Source organism: Rana temporaria, chromosome 1 (genome assembly GCF_905171775.1).
Source record: "Rana temporaria chromosome 1, aRanTem1.1, whole genome shotgun sequence".
Taxonomy (NCBI): domain Eukaryota; kingdom Metazoa; phylum Chordata; class Amphibia; order Anura; family Ranidae; genus Rana; species Rana temporaria.
Window position 1 is genome coordinate 303,993,401 of NC_053489.1, and position 19,199 is coordinate 304,012,599.

Below are 19,199 nucleotides of genomic sequence, written 5' to 3' on the forward strand. Positions count from 1 at the left end.
AAACAAAATAAAAAACACAATACAATCCCATACACCCAACTCCATACCCACAGTTGATCCAGAGGAAGGCAAAAAACCCCAGCAGAGCATGATCCAATTTGCTACAGCAGGGGAAAAAATTCCTTCCTGATCCCCCGAGAGGCAATCGGATTTACCCTGGATCAACTTTACCTACAAATCTTAGTACTCAGTTATATTCTGTACATTTAGGAAAGAATCCAGGCCTTGGACTGGTGCCCAAAACTGAACTGCATATTCCAGATGAGGTCTTACTAATGATTTGTACAGGGGCAAAATTATATCTCTGTCTCTGGAGTCCATACCTCTCTTAATACAAGAAAGGACTTTGCTCGCTTTGGAAACCGCAGCTTGGCATTGCATGCCATTATTGAACTTCTGATCAACTAAAACCCCCAGATCCTTCTCCACTACAGATCCCCCCAGTTGTACTCCCCCTAGTATGTATGATGCATGCATATTCTTAGCCCCAAGTGCATAACTTTACATTTATCAACATTAAACCTCATCTGTCACTAATGAAGGAGGTGTGATTACTGTGTGTCTAAAACCCCACAGCACCAATCAGTTTCGTTTTCCAAACCATCACTGCCCTGTATTGGCTCTGTACATCACAGAAGCAGGAAACAACATGCAAAAATGAAACTAGAAACTGCAGGTACATTGATTTTTATCTATTTTTTATCATTTTTAAAAGGAATCAGTTAACTATTATGTCTCTATACCCTGTAAACAGTCATTTCAGCAAAAAAAAAAAAATCCTTTACAACTCCTTTAAGCACTAATTTATAGTGCTAAACGCGTCAGACGTTTTACTCCCGTGTAGTGCATTTTTCCTTTTTTAAATAAAGACAACCATCAAGGTTTTTTGGAGTGCGGCTGTCCATATTTTCTTTTTCCATTTGTTTTTCAATTGAGTTCTACATTTTATAGGTCACATTAAAAGGTGAAAAGAAGTTCTGAAATAATTTCTTTGTCTCATTTTTTTTTTTCCCCCGCAGGGGTGTGTAGACTTTTTTATATCAACTGTACAAAAAAATATTTTTTTTACGTTCTTTTACAATAAAAATTATTTATATAGTGTTTACGAAATCTCACAATATAATATCAAACAAAATGGAAAGAATATATGACAGCTCTGGATTAGAACCAGACTTCAAACCACATACTCAACAAGATAACAGACTTCTAAAAGTTATTTAGGACATATTTATAAAGTAGTGAATGTGACATTTACATTTACCACAGGTCAATCACTCACTGTAATTTAAAGGGTAGCTCCACTTTCATGGGAAAAGCATATCGCATATATATATATATATATATATATATATATATATATATATATATATATCGCAAATAAAATTGCGACACAAGCCATATTGTTATACAACTGTATTAAAAATTACCCTTCCTGGTCTTCAAACCCACAAATGTTCCCTGTTTGCAGATGACATCCTCTTGTTCATAACGTCTCTCCTGACTCTCTCCTCTCTCCCCAACCTGTACAAAGTACTTCTAGTCAACCATTCTAAATCTCAGGCCCTGAAAATATTACTCTACCCAGAAGAGGTCCCTCCCTTACAAAATTAGTTCAAGCTTGCTTGGAGTAATTTATCCATCACATATCTGGGAATAACCCTTACAGATAAAATTGAATACCTATACTCAGCCAACTATCCCCATATGTACAAAAAAAATTAATCAAACTTGAAAAACTGGTCTATAGGGGGAACTATGCAGGCTAGGCAAAATCCATTCAATTAAGATGATGCTCCTCCCTAGATGACTGTACTTGTTTCGAGCCCTCCCCATTTTGATCATGGAGGACCACTTAAGATCCTTCGAAAGCAAAATAATTTAATTTGTTTGGGATGGTTTGGGCAGCAGGATTCCCCCGAAAAACCTTATTCCAGCCCAAACTTAGAGGACTAGGTCTACCCAACCTTCTATGGTATTTTCAATCAGCTAGATTAGCACAATTGTCTACAGTTTATTTCCAAATTTGAAAAGCCAGACTGGATCCATCCTTGGACTTTCTCCTCTGGGTTCCCCCCAAAGATTGACCATCAATTTTATCCCCCATCCTATCGCAGACCCTTGTCCTGTGGGACAAATGGAGACCCTTCAACCTCCCCGACCTCAGACAAATTACCCATTTTAAAAAAAAATTTGGACCGACAAACCAAATCCTCCCTCCCTCACAGCCTATGACCGATGGTGCGATCAGCTAGGGAAGCAGGAGTGGAATCACTGTAATCTACCAGTCTCTTGCCAACCCAACTGACAAATCCTCTTACATGACAGCCTGGAAAGATAAACTTCAATTACAATGGAACCTTGAAAAGTGGCACAGGGTCCACTTCAGATCTTAGGACGGTTTATTAAACATTTCCCTGATCAAGGTAATGTCTAAGCTTGCAGCCATCTTCCCAACAGCGAATCCTCTATGCTTCTGAGAATGCCACCTTCGGGTACCATTTCCCACATATGGTGGGAATGCCCACGAATCAGGAAATTTTGAAAAAAGATATTTTACTTTATCTACAAAATCACTAACTGCTACTTCCTAGATGCACAACCATCGCCCTCTTGAACGACGACTTGCCAACGACTCAAACACGCCCATAAATTACCCAGGGTCTCCCTTGCAGCTGTCATTCATAACATTTTATGGATTATGACCCAAGAAAAATTATCCAGCGTATTAACAGACTCTACCTCCAAATTTTAAGCTATTTGAGAACCCTGGGCTCGGTTTGTCAGGATCCCCATTATCACGATCCGCCAGGTTCGCGATTCCTTTTTAACCCCTCCTAGGTAATTGGCTTCCCTGTCCCTTCCCTCCCCCCCTTTCTCTTCTTCTCTTTTACCTCAATCCTATCAACTATTCAGTAGAGTTCATCTTGTCCACACATTTGTAACCTAAATCAGTTTACTAGGTATTACAGGCTCCTCACCTTTAGGTAGATCTTACTTAATGTTACAGGCTCACCCCTCCTGTCGCCGGGAGTGAGGGAATGCCCCCGGGGCACAGTTTTCTCCCAATAGGGGTGCCTCCTGGGGGCCCTCCTCTCTTCTCTGGCTTTCTACCGTTTCTCAATGGTGACAGTGAGTGTACCCAACTATGCAGTTGTTTGCTAGACTGTACCATTTTGTTAACTTTTTATCTCCCGTGCAAGATGGGACTAGAGGTCAACCGATATATCAGCCGATTTTTGGCATTTTTTAATTAATCTGCATCAGCCAATTGTGCTGCAAATTAGGCAGATTAAAACTTCAGCATGACTTGCAAATGACTTCTGTAATAGAAGTCAATGCAAGACGCATGAAGTCTCCCTGTGGAGCGACTAGTCTCTCCTATCTGGGCAGCCTGCCAAGTCTGAGAACATCTCTGATAAGTAGAAACATTGTACCTCTTTGCTTCTTTTATCAAAGGACTGAACTCTGGTGTGTAGGAGATCTCAGTTTAACCATTTAAAGACTAAATCTTTTCTGACATGTGTTGCTTACAAGTAAAAATCCAGTATTTTCTGCTAGAAAATCACTTAGAGCCCCCAAACATATATATTTTTTAGCAGAGACCCTAGGGAATAAAATGCAATATTGTATGTCTCACAATATTTGCGCAGCGGTCTTTCACAAGCAATTTTTTGGGGGAAAATACACTTTAATGAATAAAAAATAAAATAAGAAAATAAAAACGAAACAGTAATGTTAGTAAATTTTTTTGGTCTAAAAGTTTTGATTACCTGTTTTTGTGTATTTAATATTGAAGATAGTTTTTTATCTAAATTATACATACAAGTGCAATCATTGGAGGCTTGTTGAGTAACGATTAATTAAATACATTTTGGTATCATTTCTTATTACTTAAGGCTGCTTTCACAATGGCAAATTCATAGCTTTATAAATATACCCCTTGGTTTTATTAAATGTCATGACATCAAATGCATATTATGACACCTTTTGAGTGCTCCTAGTTTGCAGCACTACAAGCTGGAACGCTCTTCTATGCACCCCATACCCAAACCCGCTCTATGTTCTGAACTTGCCACACTACATCATTAGCCAAGAGTAATGCCAATTATTAAAATGCAACAAGGTTATTTAAAAGTTCACCCTACCTAGCAAAGGATCTGAAAGAATTTATCAGCCACTTTATTAGTGTTTTCTATTAAAAGGTCACAGAAAACCTGCAGAGATTAAACAGCTTCCCCACATCTGATACTACTGAAGACTGCTGCAGTACAAATACTGTACTATCGCATGTAGATAGAAATGTTTCCAGGGAGTTAAAGGTCACACAGCAGTACAACTATTATAGTTGCCCTATAAAAAGATATAATATTCGTAAAATATGTCATGCAGCCCACTAGTCGGTACCTTTTTAAAATTTTGAAAACTTTTAAAAATCCCAAAAATTACCCTGTTTCCAGAAAATCCGATGAACTCTAAAAGCCTGAGTATCCTTGATGGTAAAAGAGAAAGCATCTGTGGAGAAAAAAAAATAAAAATAAGAGTTACAAACAAGGGTGCCGCATGCAAGATAAAGACGCCGATCTCCAGCCATTAAATAATTTAAAAAAATATATTTACAAACTAGACCATTAATTCATACCACGTGTTTATATACACGATTAGGGCTGCAACTAACAATTAATTTTCATTAATAGCCTTAACAAAAGTGTGGTGTATAATTTAGTTAATATGAAAAGTTTAAAATAAAAGGCAATTTATTCCTAAATATCTCTATGAAGCGGTAATAATTAACCAACTATATGGTTAGGGAGCAAAATCTCTAATCCACTCTGAGAATAACAAAGGAGATATACTGTATATACTATTAGAGGTTGAATCTGGTAAATGTCAGACGACTCAGAACAAGTTTTTTATTTAAAGAAAAAAAAAATTGAATTGAAGACCGTTTTGCAGATTTTCAGATAGAACTGTAATATATCATGTATGAGAGACTCCCTCATCATAGGCAGATGGCTTGATAAAAGCTACCTGCGCCTGCTGTCACTCATGCTGTCCATACAAAAACAATGTCTTTCTTGAAAAAAAATATATATATTTTAAGAACCTTTGCTCGATTTGCTTATCGTTAGTGGGGTCAAATCGATGTTCGTGACGGGAAAATTTGAAGGGGCAGAATAGAAAACTTCTTGGTTAAAGAATTTTCAGACAGTGTATGTGTTTTTTGTTAAAGCGGATGTGCCAGTATAAAAAAATATTAAAAGCCAGCAGCTACAAATACTGCAGCTGCTGACTTTTAATATTAGGACACTTACCTGTCCTGGAGTCCAGCGCCGATCGCAGCAGAGGACGAGCGATCGCTCGTCTCTCTGCTGCTCCCCCCGCCATCCTCAGTGAGGGAACCAGGAAGTGAAGCGCTCCGGCTTCACTACCCGGTTCCCTACGGCGCATGCGCGAATCGCGCTGCGCCCGCCGATTGGCTCACACGCTGTGTGCTGGGAGCCGAGTGTTCCCAGCACACAACGGGCGACAGACGGGAAGTCAGAAAAACCCGTCTTTTGCCCGTAGCGTGTGGCCGGAAGTGGGTGCAAATACCTGTCTTTAGACAGGTATCTGCACCCCCCTCCCCCCTGAAAGGTGTCAAATGTGACACCGGAGGGGGGGCGGGTTCCGATCAGCGCAAGTTCCACTTTAGGGTGGAGCTCCGCTTTAACCACTTCCCTACCAGCCCATAGTAAAATGACGTCCACAAAGAACTTCTGCCGTTCAGAGTGGACGTCATATGACGTCCTGGGCTTTCCGGGTGGATATCTGAATGATGCCTGCAGCTAAGAGGCATCATTCAGATATCCTTCTAAACTGCCGGCGATTCTGCACAACGTAAGAACGATCATAGCGGCGGTTCCGCCGCTAGATCGTTCTTACAGGCGGCGGGAGGGGACATCGCCCCCCTCCCGCCGCCATCCGGTGCTTCTCCGGGCTCTCCCGTGCCATCGGGGGCCCGGAGAACGAATCGTCCGGCGCTCGCAGGAAGCATAGAGATGACTGGTGACCAGATGGTCACCAGTCATCTCTATGACCGTCGGAGGACCCGGGCGCGATGTGATGACGTCACGCCCGGGTCCCCGTAAGTAAACAAAGCCGCGATTGCGGCTGCTAAGCAACCACAAGCATGAGATCGGTGAATTTTTTTTCACCGATTTCATGCTTTCCAGCCTGGAGGAGAGATGTGGGGTCTTATTGACCCTGCATCTCTCCATAAAGAGTACCTGTCACACACATTCCTATTACAAGGGATGTTTACATTCCTTGTAATAGGAATAAAAGTGATAAAAAAAAATTAAAAATTAAAAAAAAAGTGTAAAAAAAGAAATAAATATATAAAAAAAAAAAAGAAATAAAAATTTATTTTTTTAACGCCCCTGTCCCCGGTAGCTTGCGCGCAGAAGCGAACGCACACGCAAGTCCCGCCGACATATGTAAACGCTGTATAAACCACATATGTGAGGTATCGCCGCGTGCGTTAGAGTGCCAGCAACAATTCTAGCACTAGATCTCCTTTGTAAATCTAAACTGGTAACCTGTAAAAAATTTCAAATCGTTGCCTATGGAGATTTTTAAGTACCGAAGTTTGGCGCCATTCCATGAGTGTGCGCAATTTTAAAGCGTGACATGTTAGGTATCTATTTACTCGGTGTAACATCATATTTCATATTTTACAGAAAAATTGGGCTAACTTTACTGTTTTTAAATTTTTTTAATTCATGAAACAATTTTTTTCCCAAAAAAAGGCGTTTGAAAAATTATTGCGCAAATACCGTGCAAGATAAAAGGTTTCAATGACCGTCGTTTTATTCCCTAGGGTGTCTGCTAAAAAAACATATATAATGTTTGGGGGTTCTGCGTAATTTTCTAGCAAAAAAATTATGATTTGTACATGTAGGAGAGAAGTGCCGGAATAGGCCTGGTATGGAAGTGTGTATAACTGCCCGGTATGGAAGAGGTTAAGAAATTGCATTAATTTAAAAAAAAACTAAATGTTAAAAGCAAGTGAAATTTTCATACAAACATTTTTTGAATGAATTTTCTCGTCCGAAAATCGATACTTGTATGGCCAGCATTCACAACTATGCAGTTTGCTTTTGATCTGTTTCTGCAGTGATTTTTGCACACATGATTTTGCTGCGAAAAAGGAATTATTTTTTTCCCTAAATGGCTTTTTTTACCTTAGTGCAGTCCTCCTTCACTTACCTCATCCTTCCATTTTGCATTTAAATGTCCTTATTTCTTCTGAGAAATCCTCACTTCCTGTTCTTCTGTCTGACTACACACCGTAAGGTGAGGCTTTCTCCCTGGTATGTAGAAAGCCTCTTGAAGGGGGCGAGCAGGCAAGTCAGGACACTCTCTACTTTGCAGATGGAGAAAGAAGAGGTGTGTTCGTGGGCGTCCTGACACTCCTGTTTGCCCCCTCCCCCCTCAAGAGGCTTTTTCCACACCAGGAAGAAAGCCTCGCATTACGGTTTGTAGTTACAGACAGAAGAACAGGAAGTGAGGATTTCACAGAAGAAATAAGGACATTTAAAAGCAAAATCGAAGGATGAGCTAAGTGAAGGAGGACTGCACTAAGGTAAAGGAAGCTATTTAGGGGGGAAAAAAAATTCCTTTACAACCACTTTAAGTTTTCGGTTGGCCAATTTGTTGTTGGGCAGATTAAAAAACACAAATCGCGGCAACAAGACACTACATGCTTTTCTGAAACTTCTCCATTGAAGTCTATTAAAGCAAATATAAACATTGTTTTGCATTGAAAAAAGCCCTTGACCCTTTCCAAATACACAGCGGCTGAAAAAAGCATAGATGTGAATGTGTCCTATAGGAAACCATGTTAAAGGAACTACAGTCCCTTTCTGCAAAAAGCACCAAAAACCACATAGGTGTGAACCAGGCCTAAGACATTTAGTAGGTGCTTATTTTTGTATCACCTGTCATAATGGGGTTAAAAAAAAATTAGCCCTTTATAGTACAAACAGCACATAATCCTTACTATAAAAGGGGTTCATTTATTATCACATATGATTTTACAGAAATCATCCAAATGGCCCTGACAAAAAGATAACATACCCTGGAATGTTTGGCCTTGGTACAGACACAGAAAGTGGCACACACAGGATGAAATGGCCTTTAAAAAAGGTTAATTTTCCACATTTGTGGCTTTTTATTTATATGTGCATATGTACCGTATTTATATTTTTTTCAAAATTGTCCGTCTTTTTTTGTTTATAACTCAAAAATTTAAAAAACGCCGAGGTGGTCAAATACCACCAAAAAAAGCTCTATTTGTGTGAAAAAAGGACATCAATTTTGTTTGGGTACAATGTCGCACGACCACTCAACTGTCAGTTAAAACGGCGCAGTGCCGTATAGCAAAAAATGGCCTGGTCATTAAGGGGGTAAATCCTTCCAGAGCTGAAGTGGTTGGAGTGATTTTTTTCTTTTTTTTAAACAAACATGTTATACTTACCTGCTCTGTGCAATGGTTTTGCACAGAGCTGGCCTGATTATACTCTTCTGGTGTCCCCACCAACGCTTATGGCTCCTCCTGCCTGCAAAGTGCCCCAAAAGCAAGCTGCAAAGTATAGTATAGAGTGCCCCTATAACAAAGTAAAGAAAAAAACTTCTGCCTTTAGAACCACTCACTTCCTGCCCAGGACTACATTTCCCATGAGGCATTACGCCTCACACATTCACAAGTTTAGGCATTTACTGACATGTATGGACAGTGTACTGAGTTGTATGTGTGCTGCACTGTATTTTCTGATATGTAAACAAATAATGCATTCTGTATGCAGCCAACCAATCGGCTATATTCATAATCGATTAGTTGTTTTGATCCTATACATGACTGACATTTAAAATGGACCTGTCAGTAAATTTACAAGCCTGCATGAACACACTCAAGATTGCACAATATATAGCAATAGTATAATTTTCCAATACATCATTTAAAAAATTCATCCTGGAGCAGCAGTCATATACAGTACAGTACACCAATTTCACAGTTGCCACAAGGTACAGTTAGTTGGTGGCTTCTAAACCTTAACTGGTACCAATGTACAAGATAACGGTCCAAGAAAACACAGGTTTATTAACAGCTGAAGTCTTTTTTTGGGTATGTCTCTACCAGCTTTGCACATCTAGAGAGTGACATTTTTGCCCATTTTTCTTTTCAAAATAGCTCAAGCTCTGTCAGATTGGATGGAGAGAGTGTCTGTGAACAGCAATTTTCAAGTCCTGCCACAGATTATCAATTGGATTTAGGTCTGTACTTTGACTGGGCCATTCTAACACATGAATATGCTTTGATCTAAACCATTCCATTGTAGCTGTGGCTGTATGTTTAGGGTCGTTGTCCTGCTGGAAGGTGAACCTCCGCCTCAGTCTCAAATCTTTTGCAGACTCCAACAGGTTTCCTTCTAAGATTGCCCTGTATTTGGCTCCATTCATCTTCCCATCAACTCTGAACAGCTTCCCTGTCCCTGCTGAAGAGAAGCATCCCTACAACATGATGCTGCCACCACCATGTTTTACGGTGGGGATGGTGTGTCCAGAGTGATGTGCAGTGTTAGTTTTCCACCACACATAGGCCCGGATTCACAAAGCACTTGCGCCGACGTATCTCGAGATACGCCACGTAAGTGCAAATATGCGCCGTCGTATCTGTGCGCCGTGCCCACAAAACTAAGATACGCCTAAAAACAGGCTTCATTCCATCGACGTAACTTGCCGGCGTAGAGTGGGCGCATATTTACGCTGGACGCATGTGGCGCTCCCATTGATTTTCTATTCAAATGAGGGAGATACGCCGATTAACAATCGTACTTGTGCCCGACCCAGGCTACAACTGGTGCGCGTAAGTTGTACGTACGGCGTAAAGTTATGCCCCATAAAGCGGGTGTAATTCAGCAGCATCCATGCAAAGGGCTGCACCAGGGAACACAAGCTGGCGTATTTTACGTAGTTTACGTTGTACGTGAATAGGGCTGGGCGTAGGTTACGTTCACACCGTAGCCAGTGATCCGGCGTATCATAGGCAGTTGTTCCAACGTGATTGTGAGCATGCGCACTGAGATGCGCCCACGGGACGGCGCTTGCGCAGTTGGCGATGCGTATCTGTCTGGCGCTCGGCCCATCATTTGCATTGGGTCACGCCTCATTAGAATGGCTCACACCCACCTCCACTTACGCCGACTTACGCCTGAGAAACCCAGCGCAGATTTGTGAGGAAGTGCTTTGTGAATTCAGTGCTTGCCTCTCTGCGCTGCGTCGGCGTAGCGTAAAGGAGATACGATATGGCGGCATAAATATGCGCCAGTGTCTGTGAATCCGGGCCATAGTGTTTTGCTTTTAGTCCAAAAAGTTCAAATTTGGTCTAATGTGACCAGAGCACCTTCTTCCACCTGTTTGCTATGTCCTCCACATGGCTTCTCGCAAGCTTCAAAGGGGACTTCTTAAGACTTTCCTCTTGATACTCTTCCATAAAGTCCAGGTTTGTGGAGTGCACGACTAATAGTTGTCCTGTGGACAGATTCTCCCGACCCAAGCTGTGGATCTCCTCCAGAGTTACCATGGGCCTCTTGGCTGCTTATCCGATTAATGTTCTCCTTGTGCGGCCTGTCAGTTTAGCTGGACGACCATGTCTTGGTAGGTTTGCAGTTGTGCCATATGCTTTTCTTTTTCGGGAGATGTTCAAAGCTTGGGATATTTTTTTAATAATCTAACCCTGCTTTAAACTTCTCCACAACATTATCCCTGTCTGGTGTGTTCCTTGGTCTTCACGATGCTGCTTGTTCACTAAGGTTCTATAACAAACCTCTCAGGGCGTCACAGAACAGCTGTATTTATACTGAGATTAAATCATACACAGGTGGACTCTATTTACCAATTAGGTGACTTCTGAAGGCAATTGGTTCTACTAGGATTTTAGTTAGGGGTATCAGAGTAAATGGGACTGAATACATATACACACCACACTTTTCAGATATTTGTAAAAAATACATATGGAAAACCATTTATCATTTTCCTTCCACTTCACAATTATGTGCCACTTTATGTGGGTCTATCACATAAAATCCCAATAAAATAAATTTACGGTTTTTGGTTGTACCATGACAAAATGTGAAAAAATTGAAAGGGTGTAAACTTTTTCAAGGCACTGCAAGTACTTTTGTGAGCGGTTAACTGACCTATAATTGAGCACATGAGCACATGTTTTTGTACATCTATCTTGGGCACCAGTCAGTCACTTTGCCTAGACCGATATCAGTCTACTACAGGCAGGTAGAAGCATTTCCTCAAGCTTCTCTAACCCCAGCATCTCAGTCCAAGAAGTAGATGCTGATATTAGATGACAACTTTCCAGAGAGGAGAATACAAAGGCAATGCTCGGGTTACTACTGTAATCTTAGCGGTAATATTTACTTGTAGTTGGTACTTACTTGGAATTAGGGTTGTCCCGATACCACTTTTTTAGGACCGAGTACAAGTACCGATACTTTTTTTCAAGTAGTCGCCGATACCGAATACCGATACTTTTTTTAAATGTGTCCCCAAATGCAGCCATGTCCCCCACATATGCAGCCATGTCCCTCTAGCCATGTCCCTCACATATGCAGCCATGTCCCTCTAGCCATGTCCCTCACATATGCAGCCATGTCCCTCACATATGCAGCCATGTCCCTCTAGCCATGTCCCTCACAGATGCAGCCATGTCCCTCACATATGCAGCCATGTCCCTCACATATGCAGCCATGTCCCTCTAGCCATGTCCCTCACATATGCAGCCATGTCCCTCACATATGCAGCAATGTCCCTCTAGCCATGTCCCTCACATATGCAGCAATGTCCCTCTAGCCATGTCCCTCACATATGCAGCAATGTCCCTCTAGCCATGTCCCTCACATATGCAGCCATGTCCCTCTAGCCATGTCCCTCACATATGCAGCCATGTCCCTCACATATGCAGCAATGTCCCTCTAGCCATGTCCCTCACATATGCAGCAATGTCCCTCTAGCCATGTCCCTCGATGCGGCGGCGCGATGCGGCGGCAGCGGGGGGGGGGGGGGGAAGGGGGGGAAGTATTCTATTTAGGTATCGGGGGTATTTGCGCGAGTACGAGTACTCCCGCAAATACTCGGTATCGGTCCCGATACCGATACTGGTATCGGTATCTGGACAACCCTACTTGGAATGTACACACCAAACAATTCTAGCTGTCAACTGCATTTTAAAAAGACAGTTTTACCCTTGGCACCATGTAAAAAGGACAACTTTTACCACAATCATTGTCTCCCCCCCCCCCCCCCCCCCTCTGCCATTACAGCACACCTAGTCAGATATTTACCTCTGCTGTATGTGCACAGGTTGAAAAAGACCCATTAGAGGCACTTTCTATACTAAGGCTATGCTGTTCCAGACAGGGTCACACAGATGAGATCACTTGAAGAGGGGCAGAGGCAAGAATTAGAACGGATAGACTGCACTCAGGGTAGTTGGGGTATACCCAACAGGCCACCCCATGAGACCTGGCACAACATTGGTAGTGAGCCATCACAAAACAAAGAAGGTGCTAACCAATAATGATGTTGTTGTTAAAATGGTTGTGTGGTATGCAAAGTCCAGCCAGGAAGAAACTGTGGGAAAGGGGCAAATGAAGAAAGCAGCATGTTCCCATTAGTACGTTTATTGGTTTGCTTAAATACATTTATTTAGCATGAGCATTAGAGGGAAAAGATGCTCATATAAGCCCCAATTGTTGGCTTGACTAGGTATTCTGTTACCAATAAATGTATTTGCTTAGAAAATTAAAATGCAGAGACAGCAGAGAAGGTAGCACAATATTTGTATGTGTGGTCCTTGAACAACCTATTCTTTCCCCAAGCATTCTGAAAGAATTATTTTAATCCTATACCAGTCTTACAGCTGCGCACATATGAACACATTAAAAACAAATTAAAAGACCAACAGTTTTCTCCCTTATGAATCTTTGCCAATAACTCACTGTGAATAAATTCTTACCAGATTAAAGGCACCTATGCCCAGCTTAACACCGCCTTCAAACTGATGGTGAGTGTCTTTGGAGTTTTTGCCTTGGGCCATTCCTAAAAGAACTTGATGGCATTCTCTTAAATGAAAAGAAAAAAATTAAATGCATTTCGCAAAAGAACAGTACAATAAACAAAAAAAGTTCTAATTTATGTTATGAAACATACTTGTAGATTTGGTAACTTGTCCTGATTTTGAGGCCACCTTTGATAAAATTGATCATGTTTTCATCCTGGGTAAAAAATAAAACATAATTGTTATATGAGATATCATTACAGTGTTTCAGTATGCAATAATGACAGCATTCCTTTCAAACCAAAACATCAACTATATATATATATATATATATATATACATATATACACACACACACACACACATATATATATATATATATATATATATATATATATATATATATATATATACACACAATATATATATATATATATATATATATATATATATATATATATATATATATATATATATATATATATATATATATATATATATACATACACACATACACTTGTGTAAATAAATAAAACAGGTCCAACAAATGCAAACACACAAATTATGCAGATTTGGTCCAAATGAAAGAAAGAATTTTTAATGAAAAATTTTGAATCTCGAAGCGGGAACGGCGGCCATACTTTAACATTGCTATTCCATCTAATAGATGGAATAACTTTAGGCCCGATATAATGGTTTACGGAAACGGCGTAAATGTACTGCGGCGGCCGGGCGTATGTTCGTGAATCGGCGTATCTACTAATTTACATATTCTACGCCGACACCTCAATGGAAGCACCACCTAGTGGCCATCCGAAATATTGCAACCTAAGATAGGACGGCGCAAGCCGTCGTATCTTGGATATGTTTAAGCGTATCTCTGTTTGAGCATACACTTAAAACATAAGTCGGCGTAGATTCTGAGTTAGGTCGGCTTATCTACTGATAAGCCGGCCTAACGCTTACTGAATCTACCTATTTATTGTCAAAAGTTTTGGGATGTGTAGGAGTGTGTCTATGGGAATGTTTGACCATTCTTCCAGAAAGGATCATTCTTCCAGAAATGCCTTTTTGAGGTCAGGCACTGATGTGGACAAGAAAAAGAGATTTTTAATACAGCTTACCTGTAAAATCTTTTTCTTGGAGTACATCACGGGACACAGAGCGGCATTCATTACTATATGGGTTATATGGAGTACCTTCAGGTGTAGACACTGGCAATCTCAAACAGGAAATGCCCCTCCCTATATAACCCCCTCCCATAGGAGGAGTACCTCAGTTTTGTAGCAAGCAGTATGCCTCCCAAAATGGTCCTCAAAAAAGGAGGGGTGGGAGCTCTGTGTCCCGTGATGTACTCCAAGAAAAAGATTTTACAGGTAAGCTGTATTAAAAATCTCTTTTTCTTTATCGTACATCACGGGACACAGAGCGGCATTCATTACTATATGGGATGTCCCAAAGCAATGCTTACAATGAGGGGAGGGAGAACATCTCCAAGACAAAAGGATTTAATTTAGAGATATACTCAAATCATAATAAATCCAACTTAGTTGAGAAAAATAATTTTAAATTTTAAATTTAACTCAAAAAAGAGGAGCCCCCGGAATCCGAGGGTCTCAAACTGCAGCCTGCAGCACTGCCTGCCCGAAGGCAGTATCAGTATTCCTTCTTACGTCCAACTTGTAGAATTTTGTAAACGTGTGGACAGAAGACCAGGTTGCCGCCTTGCAAACTTGAGCCATAGAGATCTGGTGGTGTGCTGCCCAGGAGGCGCCCATGGCTCTAGTAGAATGAGCCTTTAATGATACTGGAGGAGGCAACCCTTTCAAGCCGTAGGCCTGAGTGATTAATTGCTTAATCCACCTAGAAATGGTGGACTTTGCAGCTGCCTGCCCCTTCTTGGGCCCATCCGGTAGAATGAACAGCACATCTGTTTTCCGGATCTTCTTTGTAGCTTTAAGATAGGCCTTCATGGCCCTGACAATATCCAAGGTATGCAGCAACCCTTCCTTTCTGGAAGTAGGTTTAGGGAAGAAGGATGGTAATACCAAATCCTGGTTCAAATGAAAACTGGATATGACCTTCGGTAGGAAGGAAGGATGAGGGCGGAGAACGACCCTGTCCTTATGAAAAACAAGATATGGTTCCTTACAGGATAAGGCCGCTAGCTCCGAAACTCTTCTTGCGGAAACTATGGCAACCAAAAATACTAACTTCCTTGTCAGTAGAACCAAAGGAATTTCAGCCAACGGCTCAAACGGTTGTTTCTGTAAACTTGACAGAACAAGATTTAAATCCCACGGACAAAGCGGGGATTTAACTGGAGGTCTAATACGTAAGACCCCTTGAAGGAAGGTCTTAACCAGCGAGTGGGTGGCCAGCGGCCGCTGAAACCACACTGACAGAGCAGAAATCTGTCCTTTGATTGTGCTTAATGCCAATCCTTTATCCACTCCTAGCTGGAGAAAACTTAATACTCTATCGATGGTAAATTTGCGAGAAAGCCATCGCTTGGACTCACACCAGCCTACATAGGCCTTCCAGACCCTGTAATAAATCACCCTAGAGACCGGTTTCCTGGCTCTGATTAGGGTAGAGACTACTTTCTGAGACAGACCTCTACCCCTGAGAATCAGGGATTCAGCTTCCAGGCCGTCAAATTTAGATGCCGTAAGGCAGGGTGGAGGATCGGACCTTGCGATAGCAGGTCTGGCCGTAGAGGAAGAGTCCAAGGGTCTCCCACTACCATCTTTAGGATGAGTGAGTACCATGCCCTTCTGGGCCATGCTGGAGCTACCAGGATGACTGGTATGTGTTCCACCCGGATCCTGCGCAGCAGGCGGGGTAGTAACTGGAGCGGGGGAAACGCATAAAGAAGTTTGAACTGATGCCAAGGGCAAACCAACGCATCGGTTCCGCAGGCCATCGGATCCCTTGAGCGGGATATGAACCTGTCTAGTTTCTTGTTGAGTCTCGATGCCATGATATCCACGTCCGGCACTCCCCATCTTTGGCAGAGTGCTTGAAAGACTTGTGGATGCAGAGACCATTCCCCCGGCCATAGAGTCTGGCGGCTTAAGAAGTCCGCCTGAAAGTTGTCCACTCCTGGAATGAATATTGCCGATATGCAGGGCACATGCGCCTCTGCCCATAGGAGAATCAAGCTCACCTCTCTCTGAGCGGCTTGACTCCTGGTTCCCCCTTGGTGATTTATGTATGCCACGACCGTGGCATTGTCTGATTGAATTCTCACCGGGAACCCCTGCAATTTTGACGTCCAAGCCCTGAGGGCTAGTCGAGCAGCTCTGAGCTCCAAGATGTTGATGGGCAACTGCTTCTCTGGCTTTGCCCAAGTACCTTGGCGAGTGCAACCATCCAAAATTGCTCCCCAGCCCGTCAGGCTGGCGCCTGTGGTCACTATCTTCCAAGCCACTGGGCTGAAAGACTTCCCCTTCAGTAGATTCTGAGGGTCTAACCACCAACACAGACTTTGTCGGACTCTTGATAAGAGCGGCAACGGGATATCCAAGGCCTGTGGCCTTCTGCTCCATGCTGACAGGATGGCTGCCTGTAGGATGCGAGTGTGGCTCTGGGCGTATGGTACCGCCTCGAACGTGGCCACCATCTTGCCTAGTAACCTCATACATAGGCGAATAGTCGGTTCTTTCTTGCTTAGAACCAGTAGGATTAATTCCTTGATGGCTTTTACCTTCCTCAGAGGTAGGAACACTCCTTGTTGTTCTGTGTCTAATCTCATGCCGAGATATTCCAACTGCCTTGTGGGCTGGAAAGCTGACTTTTCTCGATTTAGGACCCAGCCGAACCTCTCGAGGTATTGGACCGTGAGGGCCACTGCTCGCTCCAAGCCGGGAGACGAGTGGTCTATGACTAGGAGGTCGTCCAGGTATGCTAGGATCGAGACCCCTTGGATCCTTAGCTTGGCTAGGATCGGAGCTAGGACCTTCGTGAACACCCGGGGGGCCGTAGCCAACCCGAAGGGAAGCGCCACGAATTGGAAGTGACGCGAAGCCACCATGAAGCGTAGATATCTTTGATGTGGCTGATAAATTGGAACATGAAGGTAGGCATCCTTTATGTCTATGGACGCCATGAAGTCGTCCTTCTGGAGTGTGGCAGCTGCTGACCGCACGGATTCCATCCGAAATGAGCGGATCTTTAGATATGCATTTACCATTTTTAGGTCCAAAATTGGCCTGACATCTCCATTGGATTTTGGGATGATGAATAGGTTGGAGTAGAAACCCAGCCCCTGTTCCAGGACTGGCCGGAATCCGAGGCGGATCGTTTGGAATCCTCGACTCCTGGAAATGAGGAGGAGGAAACCTTAGGAAATCTAATTTGTAGCCTGTGGCCACGGAAGACCGTACCCACTCGTCGGGAATGCTGGCTTCCCAAATCTCTGAAAAGAGTCGCAGCCTTCCCCCCACCTTCGTGGGTGGGGGCGCCCCTTCATAAGGTTGGCTTGGGGGCTGGTTTTGCTGGTTTGCGAAACCACTGCCTTTTGCCTCTAACAGCCTGTCCTTGTGATTTGCTGTTGAAGCCGAAGTTTGCTTTTGCAGGAGGCCGTCGATACTGCTTGGCATTAGAGGGCCCCTGCCCAGGGGAATACTGTCGTTTAAACGCAGGCCCCTGAACCTTCTTCTTAGTTGGCAAGAGAGTACTCTTGCCGTTTGAAATGGTCTGAATGTATTTATCTAGGTCTTCTCCGAAGAGTCGTCCTCCATGGAAGGGGAACCCTACCAGGAGCTTCTTGCATGGGGGCTCAGCCTCCCAGCCTTTTAACCATAAGAGTCTTCTCATATGGATAAGGGATAACGATAAACGTGACGCTTGCTGGATAGAATCCTTGATTGCGTCTACCGTAAAACATATGGCCTTAGGGACATCCGAAAATTCTTCTGCCTGCTGGGCAGGAATAAGTTTAAGCATCTGCTTAAATTGATCCGATAATGCTTGAGCGACCCCAATCACAGCTGGCTGTACTACTGCCCCTGCAGTAGTGAAGGAGTTCTTAAGTAGTGCTTCCAAGCGCTTATCAACTGGATCCTTGAACACCTGTATGTTTTCTACAGGGCATGTTAACGATTTGTTAACACATGAGATGGCTGCGTCCACTGCAGGAGTAGCCCATCTTTTGGAAAAATTTTCTTCCATAGGATATAGGACAGAGAACTTCTTAGGTGGTAAGAAGATCTTATCTGGCTTGTTCCAATCTTGGAACAAAACTCCCTCTAATAGAGGATGGATCGGAAACACAGCATTGCTTTGAGGCGCCCTCAGTGAGCCCAAAGCTGAAACCGTCGATACCTGGAGATCTGGTACTGGCAAGTTGAATGCCCTATGGACCAAGTCCGACAATCCTTGAATCCACCAGCTCTCCCTCAGGGAGACTGCCCCAGACTCCTCTGTATCCGGATCTTCGATCCCTGAACCTACTTGGTCCTTGTCCAAGAGGTCGTCCAATTCCCCTGAGGAAAGGACCTCCTCTTCTGAGGGTCCGCGCTCGGGCGACGGAGATCTATTCCGCTTACTGCCCCGCATAGCTGCGGCTATCATTTTACCCATGCTTTTCTGCATCTCTTTTAAAGAGGTGAGTAATACCTCCTCCGTGACCATCTTAGGGTTGGACTGACCCGCGTCAGCTCCAGCCCCAGATCCCGATGGCCCCAAGGCTCCCTGTGGGGAAAGCAGCGGCATAGCTTTGTCCGAGACCTCAGACTCTCTGGGGGAATCCCCACCTCTTGTAACCTTGTTTTTTGATGCCATGGTACAATACCGAGGTACACCTGCTACTTATTGGTACCTGGGACTTATAAATAGTTAAATGCCCAAACACCTGTTTGGGGGATAAAAAATGCTTCCTCTCATCTAGATGACACTTTTTTTTTTTTTTTTTTTCAAAAAAAATCTTTTTTTTTTTTTTTTTTTTTCAAATCTAGGAAAGAAAAAACATTCTGTCCCCCTGAGTAGTATTGCAAGAAAAACTATGAGATGGAAAAGAAACAGCCTATTCCTAGGCTTGAAAACAGTCTTTCTGAAGACTGCAATATTCTTTCTGGCCACT

At 42.9% G+C, this 19,199-nt stretch overlaps 1 protein-coding gene across 1 annotated transcript in view; it reads right to left on the bottom strand.

Moving 5' to 3' along the window:
* Nucleotides 1–19,199, bottom strand: part of TTC39B (tetratricopeptide repeat domain 39B) — a 171,846-nt gene that overhangs the window by 45,964 nt on the left and 106,683 nt on the right. Inside the window, exons 7-9 of the mRNA XM_040358523.1 lie at nt 13,267–13,331; nt 13,073–13,178; nt 4,447–4,512 (exon numbers count right to left, since the gene is read on the bottom strand). Of these exons, the coding sequence (XP_040214457.1) occupies nt 4,447–4,512; nt 13,073–13,178; nt 13,267–13,331 (237 nt within the window). The remainder of the gene's footprint in view (nt 1–4,446; nt 4,513–13,072; nt 13,179–13,266; nt 13,332–19,199) is intronic.